Consider the following 19,382-nt stretch of genomic DNA (forward strand, 5'->3'; position numbering starts at 1 on the left):
TGCTTATCCATCTCAGGAAAATTCTGCCTGACATTGACAAGGAAGTATAGCAGATCTGGATGTGAGAGAGATTTAAACTCCACCATTTCAAAAATCATTGAATAGTGGTAGGTAATTCTATAATGCCTCAGATATCTAAGGGAACAACCATATTTGCTTAAAAACATGAATACTGAACACATCCCTTTAAAATACTAACTTAAAAATGAACTAAATTAAAAGGAATAAAATGAGAAAATTCTCTCCTTGTAATAATAAACGCATCTTTATGAAAAAGCTTCCCATCAAATCAGGGCTCTGGACATCACTGAGGACATTTTGAAAACATGATAAACAAAGACTGGAGGATCGTTGCTAACCACAGGTAAATTGTAATGTAAGGTCCTGCCTCGCCAGTCTTTTCAAGAAAACAGAACTCTTGAAACAATTATCATTTGAAAGGGAACTTTTATTGAAAGACGGTGATAGCAAAGGAGATATAGGCAGGAACTAAAGGTTCCCACTCAAAGCGTTAGGCTAAACTGCTACAAGCAAAGCCCCTCCCAATGTCCAGTTCAACATTGAGCCGATCCCAAAGTGCGAAGATGTTTTGAGAACCTCAGGTAGAGATGGTGATAACTGTCAATTCCCAGGTGCTTCAATTTCACTTTCTCTAGTGGTGAGATAAAGCAGATGGCTCAAAGCACATTCCTTTCCCCCTCCCTATTTCCCACAAGGTACAGCAAAGCAAAGTAAATGAAACCCTGCACAAAGAATCTCACACAAGCCTCCCCCTCCCGCCAGAATGGTACTTTCCCAATAGAGATCTATGAGACCTGACATGTAACCAGTTGTAGAACTTGATAAGGAATTCTTTAATGGACAAGTTCCTCCTTCTTCTTAACCTTTTTTTTTTTTTTAAATCAGATTCTAAATATGTCTGAAAGACAAATATAAATGAGGCCAATCTTTGCATTAGTTAGAAATTCTTGTTTCTTACTATATTTTCTCTACAATTCAGATCTGGCCTCAGTAGAATAATGTAGCATTTGGGAAAAAAGATACAAGCCAAGAGAGCAGCTCCAGAGGCCAAAATGGAGAAGATCTCCACAGCCACCATGGACTTCCCTTTGGTGCTCAGGTAGGTGGGGAGGAAGGAGATCCAAACACTGCAAAAGACCAGCATGCTAAAAGTAATGAACTTGGCTTCATTAAAACTATCAGGCAATTTCCTAGCTAGAAATGCCACTGTGAAACTGACTAGGGCCAAAAGTCCTAGGTAAGAAAGGACACCGTAAAACATTACAGTTGAGCCTTGCTTACATTCCAAGATGGTCTCTCCAAATGAGGAGTGAAAGTCCAGGTTAAGAAATGGAGGAGAGGTTCCCAGCCAGGTGGCACAAAGGACTGCTTGGATCAGGGGACAGGCTATGACAATGGAGTTGGTCAGTGGTTTTCCTAAGAATTTCCTTGTCTTGTTCCCTGGTTTGGTAGCCATGAAGGCAAGAACCACCATGACAGTTTTTGCCAACACAGAGGAAACTGCCAGGGAAAAGAGGAGGGCAAAGGCAGATTGTTGGAAGAGGCAGGTAAGCTTCCCTGGTTGACCAATGAAGAGGAAGGAGCAGAGGAAGCAGAGCAGGAGGGAGACCAGGAGAATGTAAGTGAGATCTCGGTTGTTGGCCTTGACAATCGGTGTGTCATGATGTTTATAGAAAACCACTAGGACTGCAGAAGTGATCACAGAGAGGAAAAGAGCAAGAAAAACTAAAATGTATCCCAGGGTGTCTTGATAGGCAAGGAAGTGGATCTTCTTGGCAATGCATTGGTCCTTGTCCTTGTTGGGAAATTGGTCTTCTGGGCAGGGGTCACAGCGAGCTGCATCTGAAATCAAGAGTCTTTGTCTAAGGATTTCTTGAGCAACTACCATACACATTTTCCCTCCTGCAAAACTGATACGTTGTACTGGAAATGGCTGTATGTTCTACCTTGGCTTTCTAGACTATTGAATGGACCCCGAATCATGCTTCTCGCCTCCATCTCTGACACTTGAGATGTACATGACAACCAGTCTTCTTGCAGTGCGAGATTTCCCCCTCTTGCAGGCGTGGCCCTCCACATTATCGAGGGCCTTCCTCAATGACGGGTTTCGGGACCCAGAGAGGTGGCATGCAAAAAAAAGGGGGCTGAGGGGTTTTTTAATTAGGATATCAGGGAAGTTTTTAAGGGGATCCGGGAGGGGGGGAGGGGGCTGTAGAGATGGACCTGGGGGGGGTCCATATGGCCACTGAATGGGGTGGTGGGTCTGATGGGCGTCACGGAGGGGACGGGGATGGAAGTTTGACTGGGGTGCCAGGGGGGTGAAATGATGGGCAGCTCAATTGAGATAGTGAGTGGGAGGGGCAAATATGAGGGGCGCAGGGGGACATATCATGTTTCGGGAGTACGCTCTTGCTGCTTACGAGCAATTGCATACTCCGGCCCCCAATGCGCTGCTCATTTCCCAGGTTGCACAGAGTCTCAGGCCCTGGGTCCTCGGCTGATGTTGTGCAATGCCAGGTCGGTGGTAAATAAAGCCCCCCTCATTTACGATCTTATTTTGGAGGGGGGGTGGACCTGGCAGGGATTACGGAGACCTGGTTGTGCCAGGAGGGGGGGTTCCCCTCATTGAAATGTGCCCAACAGGTTTCCGTGCATTCCATCAGCCGAGGGCTCAGGGGAGGGGCGGTTGGGGCGTGGCGGTGATTATTAGGGAAAGTCTTTGTCCGAGGGAGACCACTGATCCTCAGATAGCCGGATGTGAGTCCCTTCTTGTGAAGTGGGGTTGTGGGGTGCAGATGGGCCTGCTTACTGCATATCTGGCTCCCTGCCATATAGCGGCGCCCCTGCCTGAGCTGCTCAATGTTATTGCCAGGGTGGTGGTGGATACCCCCAGACTTATTGTCATGGGGGATTTTAACCTGCCATCCGCTGGTGAAGCATCAGAGGCAGCGCGGGAGTTCATGGCTTCCATGATGGCCATGGACCTGACCCAGTTAGTTCAAGGCCCCACTCACATAGGGGGACATACTTTGGACTTGATTTTTGTCTCTGGTCAGTGGTTGAATGATCTAGGAAAGGGGATTTAGACATCAAGCCCTTGTCATGGACAGATCATTCTCTCCTTCACTTAGACTTTCAAGCTGCTTCCACCTGCCACAGGGAGATGGAACTGATGAGGTGGTTCCATCCCAGGTGCCTGATGGACCTGGAAAGGTTCCTAAAAGAGCTTGGGCCATTCCCTGAGACCCTGGCACACGACTCAATTGAAGACCTGGTGGCCACCTGGGATAGGGCAGCCGCCAGAGCTTTGGACCGTGTCGTGCCTTTGCGGCCTCTGACCTGATGCCGATTTCAATTGGCTCCCTGGTTCTCTGAGGAGCTGAGAGAGATGAAGTGTCGGAAAAGATGGCTGGAGAGCGATTGGAGGAGTAGCCAATCCGAATCTGACTGAACACTGGTGAGGTCTTATATCAAGATCTACCTAGTGGCAATAAAAGCGGCAAAATCTAATTATTTTTCCGCTCTTATCGCATCTGCAGAGATCCGCCCAGCTGCTCTGTTTAGGGTGACCCGCTCCCTTCTTTGGGGGGCGGAGCGTGGGAAGATCCCTTGCAGGGTCGGGCTGAGGATTTTGTGCAATTCCCGCATGATAAAGTCGCTCAGATTCGGGAAGGCTTGGACTCCGATTGGGTAAGTCCAGGGGAGGAGATGGGGGTAGGTCTTGAGAGTATTATCTAGGAAAAGTTTGACCCTGTGGCTCCCGAGGACGTGGACAGGATTCTGGGTAGGCTTAGCACTGCCACATGTTTATTGGACCCGTGTCCCTCCTGGTTGGTACTGGCCTCCCGGGAGGTTGCACGAGGCTGGCTCCAGGGGATTATTAATGCTTCTTTGAGTGAGGGTGCCTTTCCTGCTGCCTTGAAAGAGGCGGTGGTGAGGCCCCTCCTCAAGAAGCCTTCCCTGGACCCGGCTGTATTAGCGAATTATCGTCCAACCTTATTCCAACCTTCACTTTGTGGTCAGGATACAGCACGGAAATGGCATTGGTCGCATTGGTTGATGATCTCTGGAGTGCTCGGGACAGGGGTTCCTCCTCTGTCCTGGTCCTATTAGACCTCTCAGCGGCTTTTGATACCATCAACCATGGTATCATGCTGCAGCGGTTGAGGGGGTTAGGCATAGGGGGTACCATGCTGTGGTGGTTCTCCTCCTTCCTCTCCGACCGCTCACAGTTTGTGTTGGCAGGGGGTCAGAGGTCAACTTTGAGGCACCTTGCTTGTGGGGTGCCACAAGGGTCGGTCCTCTCGCCCCTTCTGTTCAACATTTATGTGAAGCCACTGGGCAAGATCATCCATGGTTTTGCGGTGAAGGTCCATCAGTACGCTGATGACACTCAGCTGTACATCTCCACCCCAGACCACCCCAATGATGCCCTTAACGTGATGTCCCATTGCCTGGAGGCCATACGGATCTGGATGGGGAGAAATACGCTCAGACTCAACCCTTCCAAGACTGAGTGGCTGTGGCTCCCGGCGTCCCGGTATAGTCAGCTGGTGCCATCGCTGACTATTGGGGGTGAAACCTTGGCCCCCACAGAGAGGGCTCGCAACCTGGGTGTCCTCCTGGATGCATGGCTGTCCTTAGAAGAGCATATGACGGCCGTGGCCAGGGGGGCTTTTTCTCAGGTTCGCCTGATCTGCCAATTGCGTCCCTTTCTGGACCGGGATATCTTGCGCACGGTCACTCACACCCTTGTCACCTCCTGTATGGACTACTGCAATGCTCTCTACATGGGGCTCCCCTTGAAGAGCACTAGGAGGCTCCAACTGGTCCAGAATTCGGTGTGCGGGTGTTTATGGGTGTAACTCGTTGTGCCAATGTAATACCTCTCCTGCGCGAGCTGCACTGGCTCCCAGTGGTCTTCCAGGTGCGATTCAAGGTGCTGGTTACAACTTTAAAGCACTCCATAACTTAGGACCTGGGTACATACGAGACTGTCTTCTGCCACCGATAGCCTCCCACCGGCCAGTTCGATCCCACAGAGAGGGACTCCTCAGGGTGCTGTCGGCCAAATTATGTCGACTGGTGACACCCAGAGGGAGAGCCTTCTCTGTGAGAGCTCCTGCCCTTTGGAATGAACTGCCCCTGGAGGTACGTAAGATCTCCGACCTCCGTGTTTTTCGCTGCGCCCTCAAGACCCTGCTTTCTGACAGGCAGGGCTGACTATGTAGATGAATTTTAATTTGGAATTTTAACTTTGGGTTTTAAATCAAACTGGCCAGAAATTGTTTAATAATTTTAATAATTTTCAATTTAAATTTATGATGTTTGTATGTTTTTGTGTTTTTATTCTGGCTGTACACCGCCCTGAGTCCTTCGGGAGAAGGGCGGTATAGAAATAGAATCAAATAAATAAATAAATAATTAAATAAATAAATAAATAAATAAATAAATAAATAAATAAATAAATAAATAAATGTGTTGCCTTTCTGCTGTTGACCCTCCTACAAAGGGAGTAATGAAACAATCCCCTGTGCTATTTATGGGGCATGAAAAAGAGCAAATCATCCTTCATTTATGATGATTCTGGGGATAGATTAGCCAGAGACAAGGATTTATTCAGTTCCATCTGTCCATTCACTGTGCACTTCCACGAGTAATGTGGCTTTCAGTCTGAGATTCCTGCCTGTTTTTCCGCCACTTTATAATTGAACACAAAGAAGAACGGCAGATCCGTTATCCAGAAATATTGCTGTTTTGTTTTAAGTACATTATTCCTGCCTTAACATCTCTGCTTTGTACTTCAAATCTGTTCATTCCTGACTTCCAGTTGTACTTCCAGTGCCTTCAGAAGCCTGATCCGCGAGCTTCGTGGTCAGCTCTGACCTCTCATTATTGGAGGGTTCAAATTTGGACTATAGCCTCCCTGGAGGGGTGGTGAAGCAAAGGGGGATAGCCTAGCAGGTAGAGGGGAGTCGCGTCTCCCTTCCCTGACTAGGAAAGCCCACTCCGCCAATGACAGGGATCAGCAGCAGCAAACATGGCTGCCCTGAAGCAGAAGACAACCTGAATACCCAAGACTGAGCAGGAGCAGAGAAAGTGAGTGGCTTGTGAACTGGGCAAAAGAATAATTTTCTTTGAAAATATCCCCAAGAAATATGAGGGGGAAGAATACTGGAACTATTTGCTAGCTGCGGTATAAGCACACAAACACACACACACACACACACACACACACACACACACACACTGTTTTCTGAGTTTTTCGCGGGGTTTGTATGTAGGTCTTTGGTTATTCGGGTTTTCTTCCACGTAAAATTGCCAAGACACTTCCAATATTATATTATAGCTTTTATATATATATAAAAGCTATAATATTTAAGAAGAGAAACTTTTTAAAGAAAACTAAGTTAAAAAATTGAACTCTCAAAGTGAAGACATGACATTGAAAAGGTATTTTTTAAAGATTATATATACTGGAATTTGATCTGGAAATTGTTTATATTTTATGACTATCAAATTTTATTATTATTCGTTCGCCCACCTATTGGATTTACAATCTAAAATAATTAAAATTGGATTATCAGCACTATGCAGAGAGGCAATACCAAGCTGAATCATGATCACCATCTGCTGCTAAGAGGAGAACTGTGCATCTATGGGAATTTGTATCTTTGTTGGATTATAAGGAGTTAGTTCAAACTTACTTTAAACTTCAAAATACAAAACTTTTGAAGAAATAAAAGTGATTGGAAGGGACGTGGATAACCCCTGGATTTTTTAAAAAATTGGACTGACTGTAAAATGGAAATAAGTGGATATAAGGATATGGAGCTGACATATCAAGACATTAAGGATTTTATAAAAGAACAACATAAGGAAATGAAGCTTCCTGCATAGAAGCTTCTGCACATGCGCAGAAGCATTTTGATGATGTCGGGGTCAGTGGGCAGAGCCTTCCGCTGGTTTTACTAACAGTTCCGTAGAACCGGTGTAAACCGGGAGCAACCCACTACTGGTAGTAACATAATGAATATAAGAAATGAATGGTTGGAGAAAATATGTATATTAAAAAATGTGATTATTAATGAAAAGCTAGAGAAAGATCATGATTGATATACTGGAATATTAAATAATGAAAAAAGGAAAGATCACATCTTTGATTATTAGAATGATAGGGGTAAGGGCAAAAAAAGAGGGCTAAAATAGAAGTAGAAATATGAGAGAGGAAATAGTAAAAAGTAGTAGTATATCATCTTAATAGTATATTACGATGATATGAAGTATGATAGAATTATGAGAAGGTTTAGAGTTGAAAGGTAACAGTAGAAATTATATGTTAGTAAAATTAGAAATGAAATGGGCTGTAATTATTAAGAAAAATATTGTTATGATTATTTATATTGAAATATATGAAACCTAGGAATCAAACCATTCACGGAATGAGATGTATAAAATAAAAATATAAAAAACTTTTTAAAAATCTGTTCATTCCTCCCTTTCTGCCCTATCGAAAAGACATAAATAGATGGATTTCGTCTTTCTCCGGCAGGTCTGTTTCCTCAGAGGTTGATAGAGATGCTGGAAGAAGCAGGCACTAAATGACCAAATAAAACCTTGGACTGCATTCCCCACTTTCTCAGGAAAAGACCGAAAAATGGTTTCCCAACTGGAGGTTAAAGTAGAAGCAGAAAAAGAAGTTGGGGATTAATAAATTGTGTCCTCAAACTATCCTCGCTGAGGATCGAGAAAGGTGGCCTCTGTGGCCAGGGCAGTTTAGATCAATAGAAAGGTTTTATTGAAAAGTATCAGTGCATGTCAATTTTAACAAAAACGGTCACAATAACAAAAATATACTGATTTTATGAATTTCTTCCTTGATTCTGGAAGATTTAAATTTGAAGTATGGTCTACCTGTCTGATTAGAAATGGTCCCTTCTGGACAAGGGTCACATTGGTAGCAGCAAACCTGCTCGCCCTCTGGAACTCTCCTCCTCTCTCCTGCATGGCACCTCTTCCTTCCACACCTGGCAATGGGGATGGTCTAAAAGATAAGTATTTGAAATTACTTAAGGAATGAACCTGCTGTATTCATTCTTTTCCCCATTCCTATTTCTATGTTCAGATTCTCTTCTAAGGAGATACATTGGCATGGTCTATCAGAAATATGGAACAGCTCCTGAGGGATTCAGGACACTGGCATTCCTGAGACATCAATAGATGCTGGAGATTGGAACTGGGGTTTCATCATGAGGAGGAAGGCTTGTGACTGAACCGCAGCATTTCTAAAAGAAAGAACCATGAGGATACAACTGAGTTCCATGGAAATCACTGTTGCTTGGTGTAATTGCACCCTGCATTTCAAGCAGATGTTGATCCCAAGGCTAACCCTTTGTGGAATGTCACACATCAGACCTCAAAGGTGTTACATGTAAAGCAGGTTATTCACCAAATATCTGCCATAGTTTCTGACTCAATTTATTATTTTTCAAGTTAGGAAGATGTTCTGCATCTCAGGAAGAGAATGAATCTTTCCCTGAACTTACAACATTTTCTTGTAGCTCACCTTTGTGGCCCAGACGATTCCATCAGATTTAATGGTAAAATCGTGGCCTGGGGAAGCCTCAGGATTTACTTGCCCAATCTTCATGGGGACAAAAGATTGATTGGGGAGGAAAACCCATTTGAGAAGATCATAACGGCAAGATCCCAGTCCATCTTTTGAGAAGGAGACTTCCTCTCCAGCAGTGTTGTTGAACTGCACATTCCTCAAATAAGGAAGAATCTGAAAAAAAGGAGACCTTCAGAAATAGGAGTATTTGGGCTGGAGCTACAAATGGAACATCATAGTTCCATTTCTTGGTTGCCATCTGAAGAATCAGGTGTATTTTACTCTGAAACTAAGTTTCCCTTTATCACTGGGCATGTTTTCCAACTCCAATTTCACTAAAACACAAGAATTTTAGTTCCACAATCTAAATTTAATTTTAGGATTTTCCTCTTGTATACTTCGCTACGTGCACTTTGAAATAGTTCCAAAGTCTTGTTGACTAATAAATGAATGTTTGGAGTGAATAAATTATTTCTATCAAAACTATGGAAAATTCCATTGATTTTCTCTAGCTCATTCTCAAAGGCAGCACAATGCAGAAACCGGTTTTGATCTACTGGGCCACGTGGAAGGAAGCATCTGAACTGGTTGGTCACTTCACTAGTCAGAGAGGTCCAACATTTTAGCCTTTAATGTACGGAATTCTGATGAATTTCAGACCAGGAACCCATTAGGACCACTTTGAATCTTGCTCTGTGCTGTGGTTGTCATAGAAACAGAATCACAGTCTTGGAAGGGACATTGGAGGTCTTTTAGTCCAACCCTCTGCTCAAGCAACAGACCCTCTACAGTTTCAGACAAGTGACTATCCTGTCACTTCTTAAATGGCTCCAGCAATGGGGCACCCACGACTTCTAAAGATAAACCATTCCTTACGAAACTTCTCCTTAGTTCTAGGTCGCTTCTCTCCTTGGTTAGTTTCTATCTGTGGACTGAGTCAAAAGACCCAGAAATTACCTGCCATGACTGGACATTTGAGATCCTCTTTCCAAGCCTCATCATGGTCGGTCGAACTCTGGATCCATACATTGCATGCAAAGCATGTGCCAGAGCATAAACAGCATTGTAGATATTGTAACTGTCACCTGTCATTCTTGTTTCAAAAATGTAATTTTGCAGATTCTGCAGATTCTCCTTTCCTGTACATTGTTTTTCCCCCTTTGGAGGGATCGTTCCTGATTTATGGATCTTGCAGTCAAAGACAACTTCCCACCATTGAGGGAGAAAGACATCTCCTTGGGGGTTCAGGGGTTCTAAAGACAGGAGGAAGTGGCTGAATTCAGAGACATCCCTGGAGTGGTCCCTAAAATGCAAGACCCCATGATAAAGCTTTACCAATTGCAATGTTTCTTCAGATTCTTCCATGCCAAGTTTCCAATGGGAAGTGAAGATATAAACTTTCCTCAATGATACTTTCCTCTGGTTTTCAAAAGAATACATCACCCCTAGTACAGTGATAGTAACAATTGAGTCTGCAAACAAAATAAACACTTCTGTTTTAGACAAGGTAAGGAAATTAGGAATAAACTTCTTCTGATCGATTTGAATATCATCTAATTCCAGCTTTAGAGTAAAGGCCAGGCAGATCTCCTTCTCCTGGAGCATTGGCATCAGAGTTGAGATGAAACGTTCTCCCCTGTCATCTTCAGGGACAAAAAGACCAACCCAGTTCCACTGGAAATGCAGGAGCAGCTGGACTAAACCCACATACTGAGGAGATTCCTTGGGATTAATCCGGAAGAAGGAAGGATAAACTCTTCTCTCTCCCTGGGAGAACTCAAAGTCAACACCGAGCTGGAGAAAGTAAGATTATTTTTTCAAAGACATAGTAAATTTTATGTTGACTTTAGTAGTTACCATTGTCTGGTTAATGGCCCTCACAGACAGGCTGACTCACTTTGACTGGCAAACTTCATCTTCTTCCCATCTTAGCCATTTTTATTGGTTGTGGTACATCAGAAGACAAGAGAAGAAACCAACAACCTGATACAGAGAATAAATGGAGCCTGGATAGCTCTGCAGACTAAGCACTTTAATTTAACACCAGTTGTTTGCAATTAAAGTAAGTTCGAATCTTGCCAGGCTCAAGGTTGACTCAGCCTTCCATCCTTTCTAAGGTAAATTGAGGACCCAGTTTGCGGGGGCAATAAGTTGACTTTGTATAAAATATACAAAAGTATGAAGGCTATTGCTTAATGCACTGTAAGCCACCCTGAGTCTGTGGAGAAGGGCGCCATATAAATCAAATTAAAAAAGAAAATGGCACTAAAATGATGGCTACTGTTTAATAAAAAATAAACTAAGAGTCACAAGCTCATAATATTCCCCACCCCAACAAAAATACTTTTAGTTTTATTTTTGGCTTCTGTCTGTGCTTCTGATCTTTGTCTGTTCCATACTCTATCCAAGAGAGCTCTCTTACCTGTGGGACCTTAAAGATGCTGAAGATGGAGGCCATCTCCCTTGAAGTCTTGGCACTGAGACCACCAATGACGGACAGCAGAGTGTCCTGCAGGTGACATTTATAACCTGGAACCACTTGGCCTCGTGAGGAGAGCATGGAGAGGCTGTTTAAGGAAATAATCTCCTCCCTCTGGAAATGGCGGTAGATGTGGAAGCCAAGGGTGATGTTGGGGAGCAGAAGAAAATCCTTATTGACCTCAGAGACAGCAAACATCAATGCAAGGAACTGCTGGTAGTTACTGGGTAGGAGACTGTAGTAAGAAAAACATTGGAGAACATGACAGGAAAGCTTGTGCTTGGCTGTAGAACTTGCTTCACTGTTTGGGGGGACTTTTGGGGGCAACAATTCGCAAATTTCATTGGGTTTGGGTTTTTTCAAAGGATTTCCCTTGACTAAACTTGGATGACTTTGTGAGAAAGGAGACAAGACTTTCCATATATATCATGGACTGTTTTATACTCTCTATCGATTTCTTCCATATTCACTTTGCTTTAGTGGCTGTAATCCTTTCCAACTGCTCCCCTTTCACCATAATTATTTAAGGTCCCTCTTGGAGCAGCTTCTTCAGGTGTGGTAAGGATTGCTGAGCACAGGACTACAGTGGGAGTCACCTCATCGCTTTACTGAAGGCCATTATTCAAAAGCAATGCTGATTCCAAAACTGAGAGGGATTTTTGTAACCCCTGAACACTTGAAGAGTGTTGAGCTTTTATTTGAATTTTCTACCAGAAGCTTCTGTTCTGATTAATATTATAATTTGACTTCTTCACTAGGCCAGCACAGCTTCCCTCTTCATTTTCTTGTTTATCATCTTCCTGATGAAGAGATTGAGAATTCCAGCCTATTTGAAGAGCTTCCTAATTTACTGAGAGAAGCACAAAATGCGCACTACACCAGGACCGTTCAAAACACTAGAAGAAGTATTTCTGAAAGGAGTCCCAGAATTTTAAGCAAAGAGAACATTTATCTGCATGTTTCTCCTAAGGCTGAAACTTACACAGTTTCTAAAAGAAGATTCACTGTATTAAAATCTAGGGCAGGAGGCTTGAAAATCATTCGCAAGGGTAAATTCCCACCAATAATGAGATCACCAGGCCTGTAGTTACTTTCCTCTAACTGTACATAATCCCTGAACACAGATATGTTTTGCACCCTCTGTGCTGTAGTTGGAGCCAGGAGCCAGAAGAGCATCAGAAGCATCAGAAGGAGCATGACTCCTGCCCGGTCATTCTTATCACCTTCCCTCCTAGAACAGAACACAAGGTTTATGCAGAAACTGATTTTAAGGTTGCTGCTGTAATCTCACTGGAACTTTAGCAGATCAGACACCACCTGTGCCACCTGGATGGCACTAGGACAAATTTATATCAAAAATCCTTCCTCTTACCTGTGTTTGGGCTGCAACCATAGAGAGAACAAAGGCATATGAGTCTTTTCAAACCCAGGAGTGAGCTCTTTGCAAGGCAGGCTAAGGTGACACGTTCTGTTCCCCATCTGGTGAACTCAGAGACAATTTTTAAAGCAAGTTTCATCCTGGAAATCCACAAGGGATACATGAAGAATGTATCTGTTCTTCTGATAATTGCAGGTAAAAGCCATTGTCCTGTCCCCTTAGCAACAGCTTCTCTTCATACAGCAGAATGGAAAATATGTTTGTGTCTCTTGTAATTCCCAGAGCAGATGGAGTCATGGGGAAATTGTGTTGTTGACCTACATGGAAGTGACCCCTGCACCCAAGATGGATTTTGGTTTATGCCCTAGTTTGGTCAGATAATAGGAGGGCTACTTGGGAATAGTGGCACAAGGCATAAATGGAATTTGAGGAAGAATCTCAGGATATTAACTTCAATTTTTTGGCAAGACTTGAAAATTTCTGTTGCTGTATCCTAAGGGTAGGAATTGTCATCCGGGTGTCTCTTTTGGTCTTTTGGGGTGCTGCTCCCCAAATTCCCAGGCCTGAAATTATTTTCCTGAAGATTCATTCACAGGACCAGTTGGGATCATTACTACTGTACCAGCCTCCCTGCTGCCTAGCAACTTCCATGTCTGAGCCTCTTGAGGGCATTTCACAGTTGACTGTGGGGTTTTTATTTTATTTTATTTTAATTTTATTTTAAATTTATATACCGCCCTTCTCCCTGAGGACTCAGGGCGGTGTACAGCCAGAATTAAAAAACATGAAATAGAAATATTAAAAACAATTAAAATATATATAAATTTGGCCCAAAATTAAAAATACAAACCAATTAAAACATTTAAAATTTCTTCTTAAGCCAGCCCGGCTTGCTGGAAAAAGTGGGTTTTAAGGGCACGGCGGAAGGCGCTAAGGTCTTGGATTCTCCTTATCTCTGGGGGCAACTGATTCCAGAGGGTAGGTACCCCTACAGAGAAGGCCCTCCCCCTGGGGGTCACCAGCCTACATTGATTGGCTGATGGCACCCTGAGGAGGCCCTCTCTGTGGGAGCGCACGGGACGATGGGAGGTCGTTGGTAGCAGCAGGTGGTCTCGAAGATAGCTAGGCCCTATGCCATGGAGCGCTTTAAAGGTGATAACCAGCACCTTGAAGCACACCCGGAAGACCACTGGGAGTCAGTGCAGCTCGCGCAGGAGCGGTGTTACATGGGAGCGCCATGCTGCTCCCATCACTACCCGCGCTGCTGCATTCTGGACCAGTTGAAGCCTCCGGGTGCTCTTCAAGGGGAGCCCCATGTAGAGAGCGTTGCAGTAGTCAAGGCGAGAGGGCATGAGTGACTGTGCACAGGGAATCCCGATCAAGAAAGGGCCACAACTGGCGAATCAGGCAAACCTGACAAAAGGTCCCCCTGGTTACAGCTGTCAGATGTTCCTCCAAGGACAGCTGCCTATCCAGGAAGACTCCCAGATTGCGAGCCCCTTCTGTGGGGGCCAAAGACTCTCCCCCAATAGTCAGTGATGGAGTCAACTGACTATATCGGGATGCCAGGAGCCACAGCCACTCAGTCTTGGAAGGGTTGAGCTTGAGCCTGTTCCTCCCCATCCAGATCCGCACAGCCTCCAGGCACTGGGACATCACTTCAAGGGCATCATTGGGGTGGCCTGGGGTGGAGATGTACAGCTGGGTGTCATCAGCGTACTGGTGGTATCTCACCCCAAAGCCACGGATGATCTCGCCCAGCGGCTTTACATAAATGTTGAACAGAAGGGGTGAGAGGACCTATCCCTGCGGCACTCCACAGAGTTCCCCAGATTATGGTCTTTAGAGATGTCCATTTGCCATCCCTGGGGCTGCCCTTAGAAGCATTTCAAAATGGCCACCATCATTCATGGCTAAACTAAAAACAGACCACTTCCAACGTGATCTGAGGAGGAGCTATCTTGGTCCCCTTTGTCCTGGCCAGATCATGGCCTGATGACTTTGAAATTCTTTTATGCTGCCCCTCTCTGCAGGGAGGCTGGATCTCTTTGACCAGTCCACTCTTAGTGACTGATGGGGTTCCAAAGGAACTGAGGATTATACCCCAGGCTCTGCTGTGTTGTCCTTCTGAGGCCTTGGCCACTACCGGGAATAGGAAAGCTACTGAGGTCTTCGATGGGATCACTTGCATGCAACCTCTCTTGGTCGATTGTCCCCAACATGCCCCAGCATTCAATTGACGGAGCTGAAAAGGGTCAAGAGACATCCAGAGCTCTGCTGAAGGAACATGAGGGATGAATCTGACTGAACATGTGTTGGAGCAGGGGTGTCAAACTCCATTTCATTGAGGGCCAGATCAGGATTGTTGTTGCCCTTAGGAGAGCCGGGAGTGGCATGGCTGTGTGGTTGTGGGTAGATGGGTGTGTGTGGACAGGGTGGGCATGGCGAGCTAGATGTCCCTCATGTTGAGGGGTACGACCAGGCTGATCCACTGGAGGAGACTCACTGACCCTCTTGGGCCACACGGGGGGTGCACAGATGGCAGCATGAGTCATCTGACCTTTGAGCTCCCAGGGCACCAGGACTCCACAGCCCTGCCCTACTTCCCCGAGGGGCTGCCTGGGCTCACTTGCCTCCTGCTCCAGGCTCACTCTCCTTGCCCAGTCTGGGCTTCCTGGACTTGGGGGAGGGGCTGAAGGACAGTGGGGCTCCTGCTGGAGGGCTCTGCTACTGCTGGTGCCACTGCTTGAAGGCAAGGCAGGGGGTGAGGCGGTGTGGCCTGGCTGAGGGGTTCCAAAGTACACTGGTGTAGGGCATGTAGGTCAGCTCTGGGGCTGGGCTCAGGCAAGGCAGAGTAGGGAGGGGAGTCCCAGCTACCTCTTGGGGATTGTCTTCCTGCCCCTCCCATATACTGGGACCATTGTGGGTGGGGAAGTGGGTGGGAGGCTCATCCCACATGTCTGGTGGAGCTGGAGGAAGAGGTTTGGACAGCACAGGCTGCACCCCATGGTGGAAGCAACAGCAGCAGGTGGAAGCAGATGCTTGGGGGAAGGCAGGAGATTTGGTCTGCAAGGGGGGCAAGCATCTGCCTGCCCTGTCCCAGCTGGGATGGCCATGGGCAAGCAAAAACAAATGGGGGGACAGAGTGGGTGAGTGAGTGGGCAGCCACCTGATGCATTCAGCAGGCCTGATCACGTGCCTCCCCCCACGGCTCTGTCTCCACCTTCTGCTTGGAGGGCCAACCTGGCAGTCCCAGTGCTTGGACCCACCTGCCCAGCATGGGCTGTGACTACTGCCAGACGCTGTTGGACCCTGTGCACTCGTCCCCTCCTGTGTGTGGACTGGGGTGGGAGGGGCCTTGTGTTTGACATATCTGAGCTAGAGCTTCTATGAAGGCCCACCTCATGGCACTACAAGCCTCAAAATGTCAATATTTCTCCATTCTTTTTGCACTTCTTATAACACTGAGTGACACCCATGGCCTTTTTAAAGATGATCCGGAACCTTCTGGGTAAGGGTCATGTGTAGGTTTTCCTTCAGGCCTCACAGGATGTTATAAAGATGGTGGACCGTAACTTTATATGTTTACAATCTATTAAATAAATGAGCCTCAGGAAGATTTTTAAACTAAACTGTTTTATTTACGAAAATAAACAAAGCCTATTCAACAGAATATCCGTTGTCAGTCTCTTCCTTGAGTATCTTGTCAGCTCTTTCTACAATCGCCCTGTACGATTGGAGTTTGGGCCTTTCTTCCTCAGAAGGGAGAGGCTTTAGGGACTTCAGCTCTGCCTCTGATCCCGAACTGGGTTAGCCTGCTGGCAAGCAGCTCCTTATATACTGACAGTTAGTGACAGTTAGTGACAGTTAGGGAAGGCATAGAAAAAGCCCGGGAGATTCAAAACCAGGAGCTGCGCTCTGATTGGCCTATTCAATTATCTAAGCCAAAGGCCATTAATAGGCACAGCAACTGTGAGGGAATTTTTTTTTCTCACACTCACAGAGGAATTCTGGTTGATAAAATTGCTTGGATCTCTTCCCAGTTGGAGGCCAAGCATGGTGTGGATCCTATGGAGAAGGCTGGGGAAAGGACTTTGGCAGTAATTTAGGAACAGTTTGATCTGGCTGATCCCAAGAATGTTGACAGAGTCCATGGGATGTAGTTGTGACCACCTGTGAACTAGATCCATGCCCCCCTGTTAATGACATGGTTGTTAAATGAATCTGGCTTCCCCCTTGACCTGGCTTGTTGGAAAGTCAGAAAAGAGGACCCCGGGACATTACAACCGTCATAAATATGAGCCAGTTGCCAAGGGCCCAAATTTTGACCACATGCCCATGGGAATGCTGCAATGGTCGTAAGTGTGAAAAACATTCATAAGTCACATTTTTCAGTGCCTTTGTAACTTTGAACGAGGATGGCCTGTATAATGTCACATACGGTTTTTAAATTCCTTCTGCGTTTAATTTTTATATTGATTGTATAATTTTTGGGTTTTAGTTTATTTAGATCATTAGGCCAATTTTAAATAGCATATTTTCTCCTTTTAATGTAAGATGTTCTGCACTCGGAAAATAAAATAAATAAATGAAATCACTGTTGTTGACCCCCACCTGAAACTTCACCTTCGCTGGAGCTCCAGAGTTTTCTGCAATGCTGCACAAACAGCCAGAGGGAAGCAGAACGAATCACTTTGTCACAAGGCCACCTGGTGCAATGACAGAAGCGGCCACCATATTCCAAGGGACCACAACTGAATGAGGCCACTGGTGGCTGCTGGAAGTGCTTGCTTAGCGAATCTGTCCCGTCACTTATGGAACTACATCATATTTTATGCTTTATAGACCTGTGAACATTGTCAATGTGTAGTCTAGGACAATTGGCTACATCCACTTCATCCCAGCCCCCTCGCCCCAGCTGACCCATGGCATTCACCCCTCCCTAGCTGCTATGGTTCATGCAACCCTCTTTGCAAAGTGGACAACCCAGCCAGGCCATGGCAGGAGTGATCATGTTTGCCTTTTGACTCTCTGTGAGCTGCCCAACTTTGGTGGAAGTGCATAAAATGAGCATGTAGGCCGGACAGCTCTGCCCCCACCATGCAGCAGCCAATCCAGCGCTTCAGTTTGATGACCAATTCTATGGCCTGGGGTCTCCAGTTTGCAAAGAGGGGCCCACAAGCTGTAGCCTGCTGTCAATGCAGGGCAGGACTGTGTTCTCTGTATAATTATCTGGGAGGAAAAAAAATTCAATCTCTCCTAGAATGACAGCCTCTAATTTAGGAAGCATCATCTATGGCTCTCCAGTTGGGACCACCGGTTGCATAATGCCTTTGCTGGCTTTGCTGGTGGACAGAATGTCAGGCCTGTCCCAGTTTAGACATTTAGGAAAGAAAAATCCTTGACTCTATTTGTAGAGTTGGGTATACTTTTACTAAAAGTCAAGTGGTTACTGTGTAAGCAAAACCAGATCTGAAGATTCCTGTATAAACTATATGATTTTCCCTTCTCCCAGGACCTTCCCCCATATGTCATCCTGTTCGTGTCCAATAAGATTAAAAAGAGCTGTTTTGGTTTCTAAAGTTTGAAGCCTGTTTGGTGGCCCTTTGCATTCTGTTCCCATGCCTCTGTCCTTGGATCATTCAGTCATTGTCTCTGGTTGCCTCTTCTGTTACCTGTCATTCCCCCCTTCCCTATCTCCCTCCTCTCATCCTTTATGGCAGATCTGACCTAGAGCCTGTCACTGTCTGCAACCCACATGGCCCCGATCCCTCTTTGCTGAGAGTGATTCTCATGTGGGAGGTGATGAAAAAAATGGGGAATGGGCCCCAATTCCAGGAGTCAATAGAGGAAGAGGAGGTTGGTGCAGTGGGAAGGACCTTCTGGGAATGTTTTTTTTCTGGGAACAGTTGAGACACACAGGGCTAATTGTCCCACGTTGCAAATCTGCCAGAGCAATTTGTACTACAATGCATCACCCAGGGTGAGGCGGTGGGGGAGGGTGGCTGGGGAGGGGTGGCTAGAGAGAATTAGCGGGGGGGGGGGGGGGGCTGATAGGGAAGAGCTACCAGGGAGAGACTGTTTGGGAGGGGTGGCTATGGTGGGTTAGCTGAAATTAGGAGGCTGGGGTGAGGTGGCCAGGGCAAGGTGACTGCATGCAATTGTCCCATTCCCATCAATGTGATGGGGTGCAGTTACTATTTCATCATTGTTGCTAAACAAGCACTATCTGTAATGTTTATGTAGCTATTACAACTGCTTAAGCCTTCAGGCTTCAAATACAGGACCAAATCAAGTCTCACAGCAGAATTGCTTGTTAAGAGTGTGCCCAGGATACATTTTCTCCAGAGAATAGTGGGAGGAATACTTGAAGGCCAAAGACTGCACTCATATTTATACATTTGAGAAAGAAGGAGATAATGATTTATGCATAAGGAATAGATGATGTAAGCATACCTATTCATAATTAACAAACTATCAATTATATTGCCACTCTTCTATTGTTATAATCTTCAACAGAGAAATATTCTCTTAATAAAAAAAAGTATGTCAGTTACGTTGTCATAGAAATTTTGATAAAGCTTATTGAAAATCAGAGAATTTGAGTTTGCTATTTTATGGGACAATTTGCACACATTCCTCCAATCTTTCTATTTCTCATACGAGAGGCCATTTTATGGAAAGGGAAATGTTATTAAAAATAACTGAATACTGGTAGAGAACTCTATAAAGCCTCAGGAATCTAAGAAAACAACCATATAGGCCTAAAAGCTCTGATAACAACTCTAAAACACTATTTTAAAATATAATTAAATTAAAAAGAATGGAATGAGAAAATGTCCTCCTTGAAATAATGAATACATCTTTAATAACTAGGTTTGCATTAACATCAC

The 19,382-nt window shown here is 45.2% G+C and overlaps 1 protein-coding gene across 1 annotated transcript; it reads right to left on the bottom strand.

The window, feature by feature from the left end:
* Positions 1-1,000: 1,000 nt before the first annotated feature.
* On the bottom strand, positions 1,001-16,643 carry LOC139312767 (vomeronasal type-2 receptor 26-like; the record flags this gene model as incomplete). The annotated part of the gene is made up of 6 exons (XM_070937831.1): positions 16,491-16,643; positions 15,000-15,272; positions 12,484-12,494; positions 12,203-12,342; positions 11,055-11,161; positions 1,001-1,798 (listed from the first exon to the last, which is right to left on the bottom strand). Coding segments are annotated over exons 1-6 (1,482 nt in total), but the record flags the coding sequence as incomplete, so codon positions are not given.
* Between the last annotated feature and the right edge of the window lie 2,739 nt (positions 16,644-19,382).

This window comes from Pituophis catenifer, unplaced genomic scaffold (genome assembly GCF_029215685.1).
Source record: "Pituophis catenifer annectens isolate HBS135680 unplaced genomic scaffold, rPitCat1.0.hap2 SCAF_1, whole genome shotgun sequence".
Lineage (NCBI taxonomy): Eukaryota > Metazoa > Chordata > Lepidosauria > Squamata > Colubridae > Pituophis > Pituophis catenifer.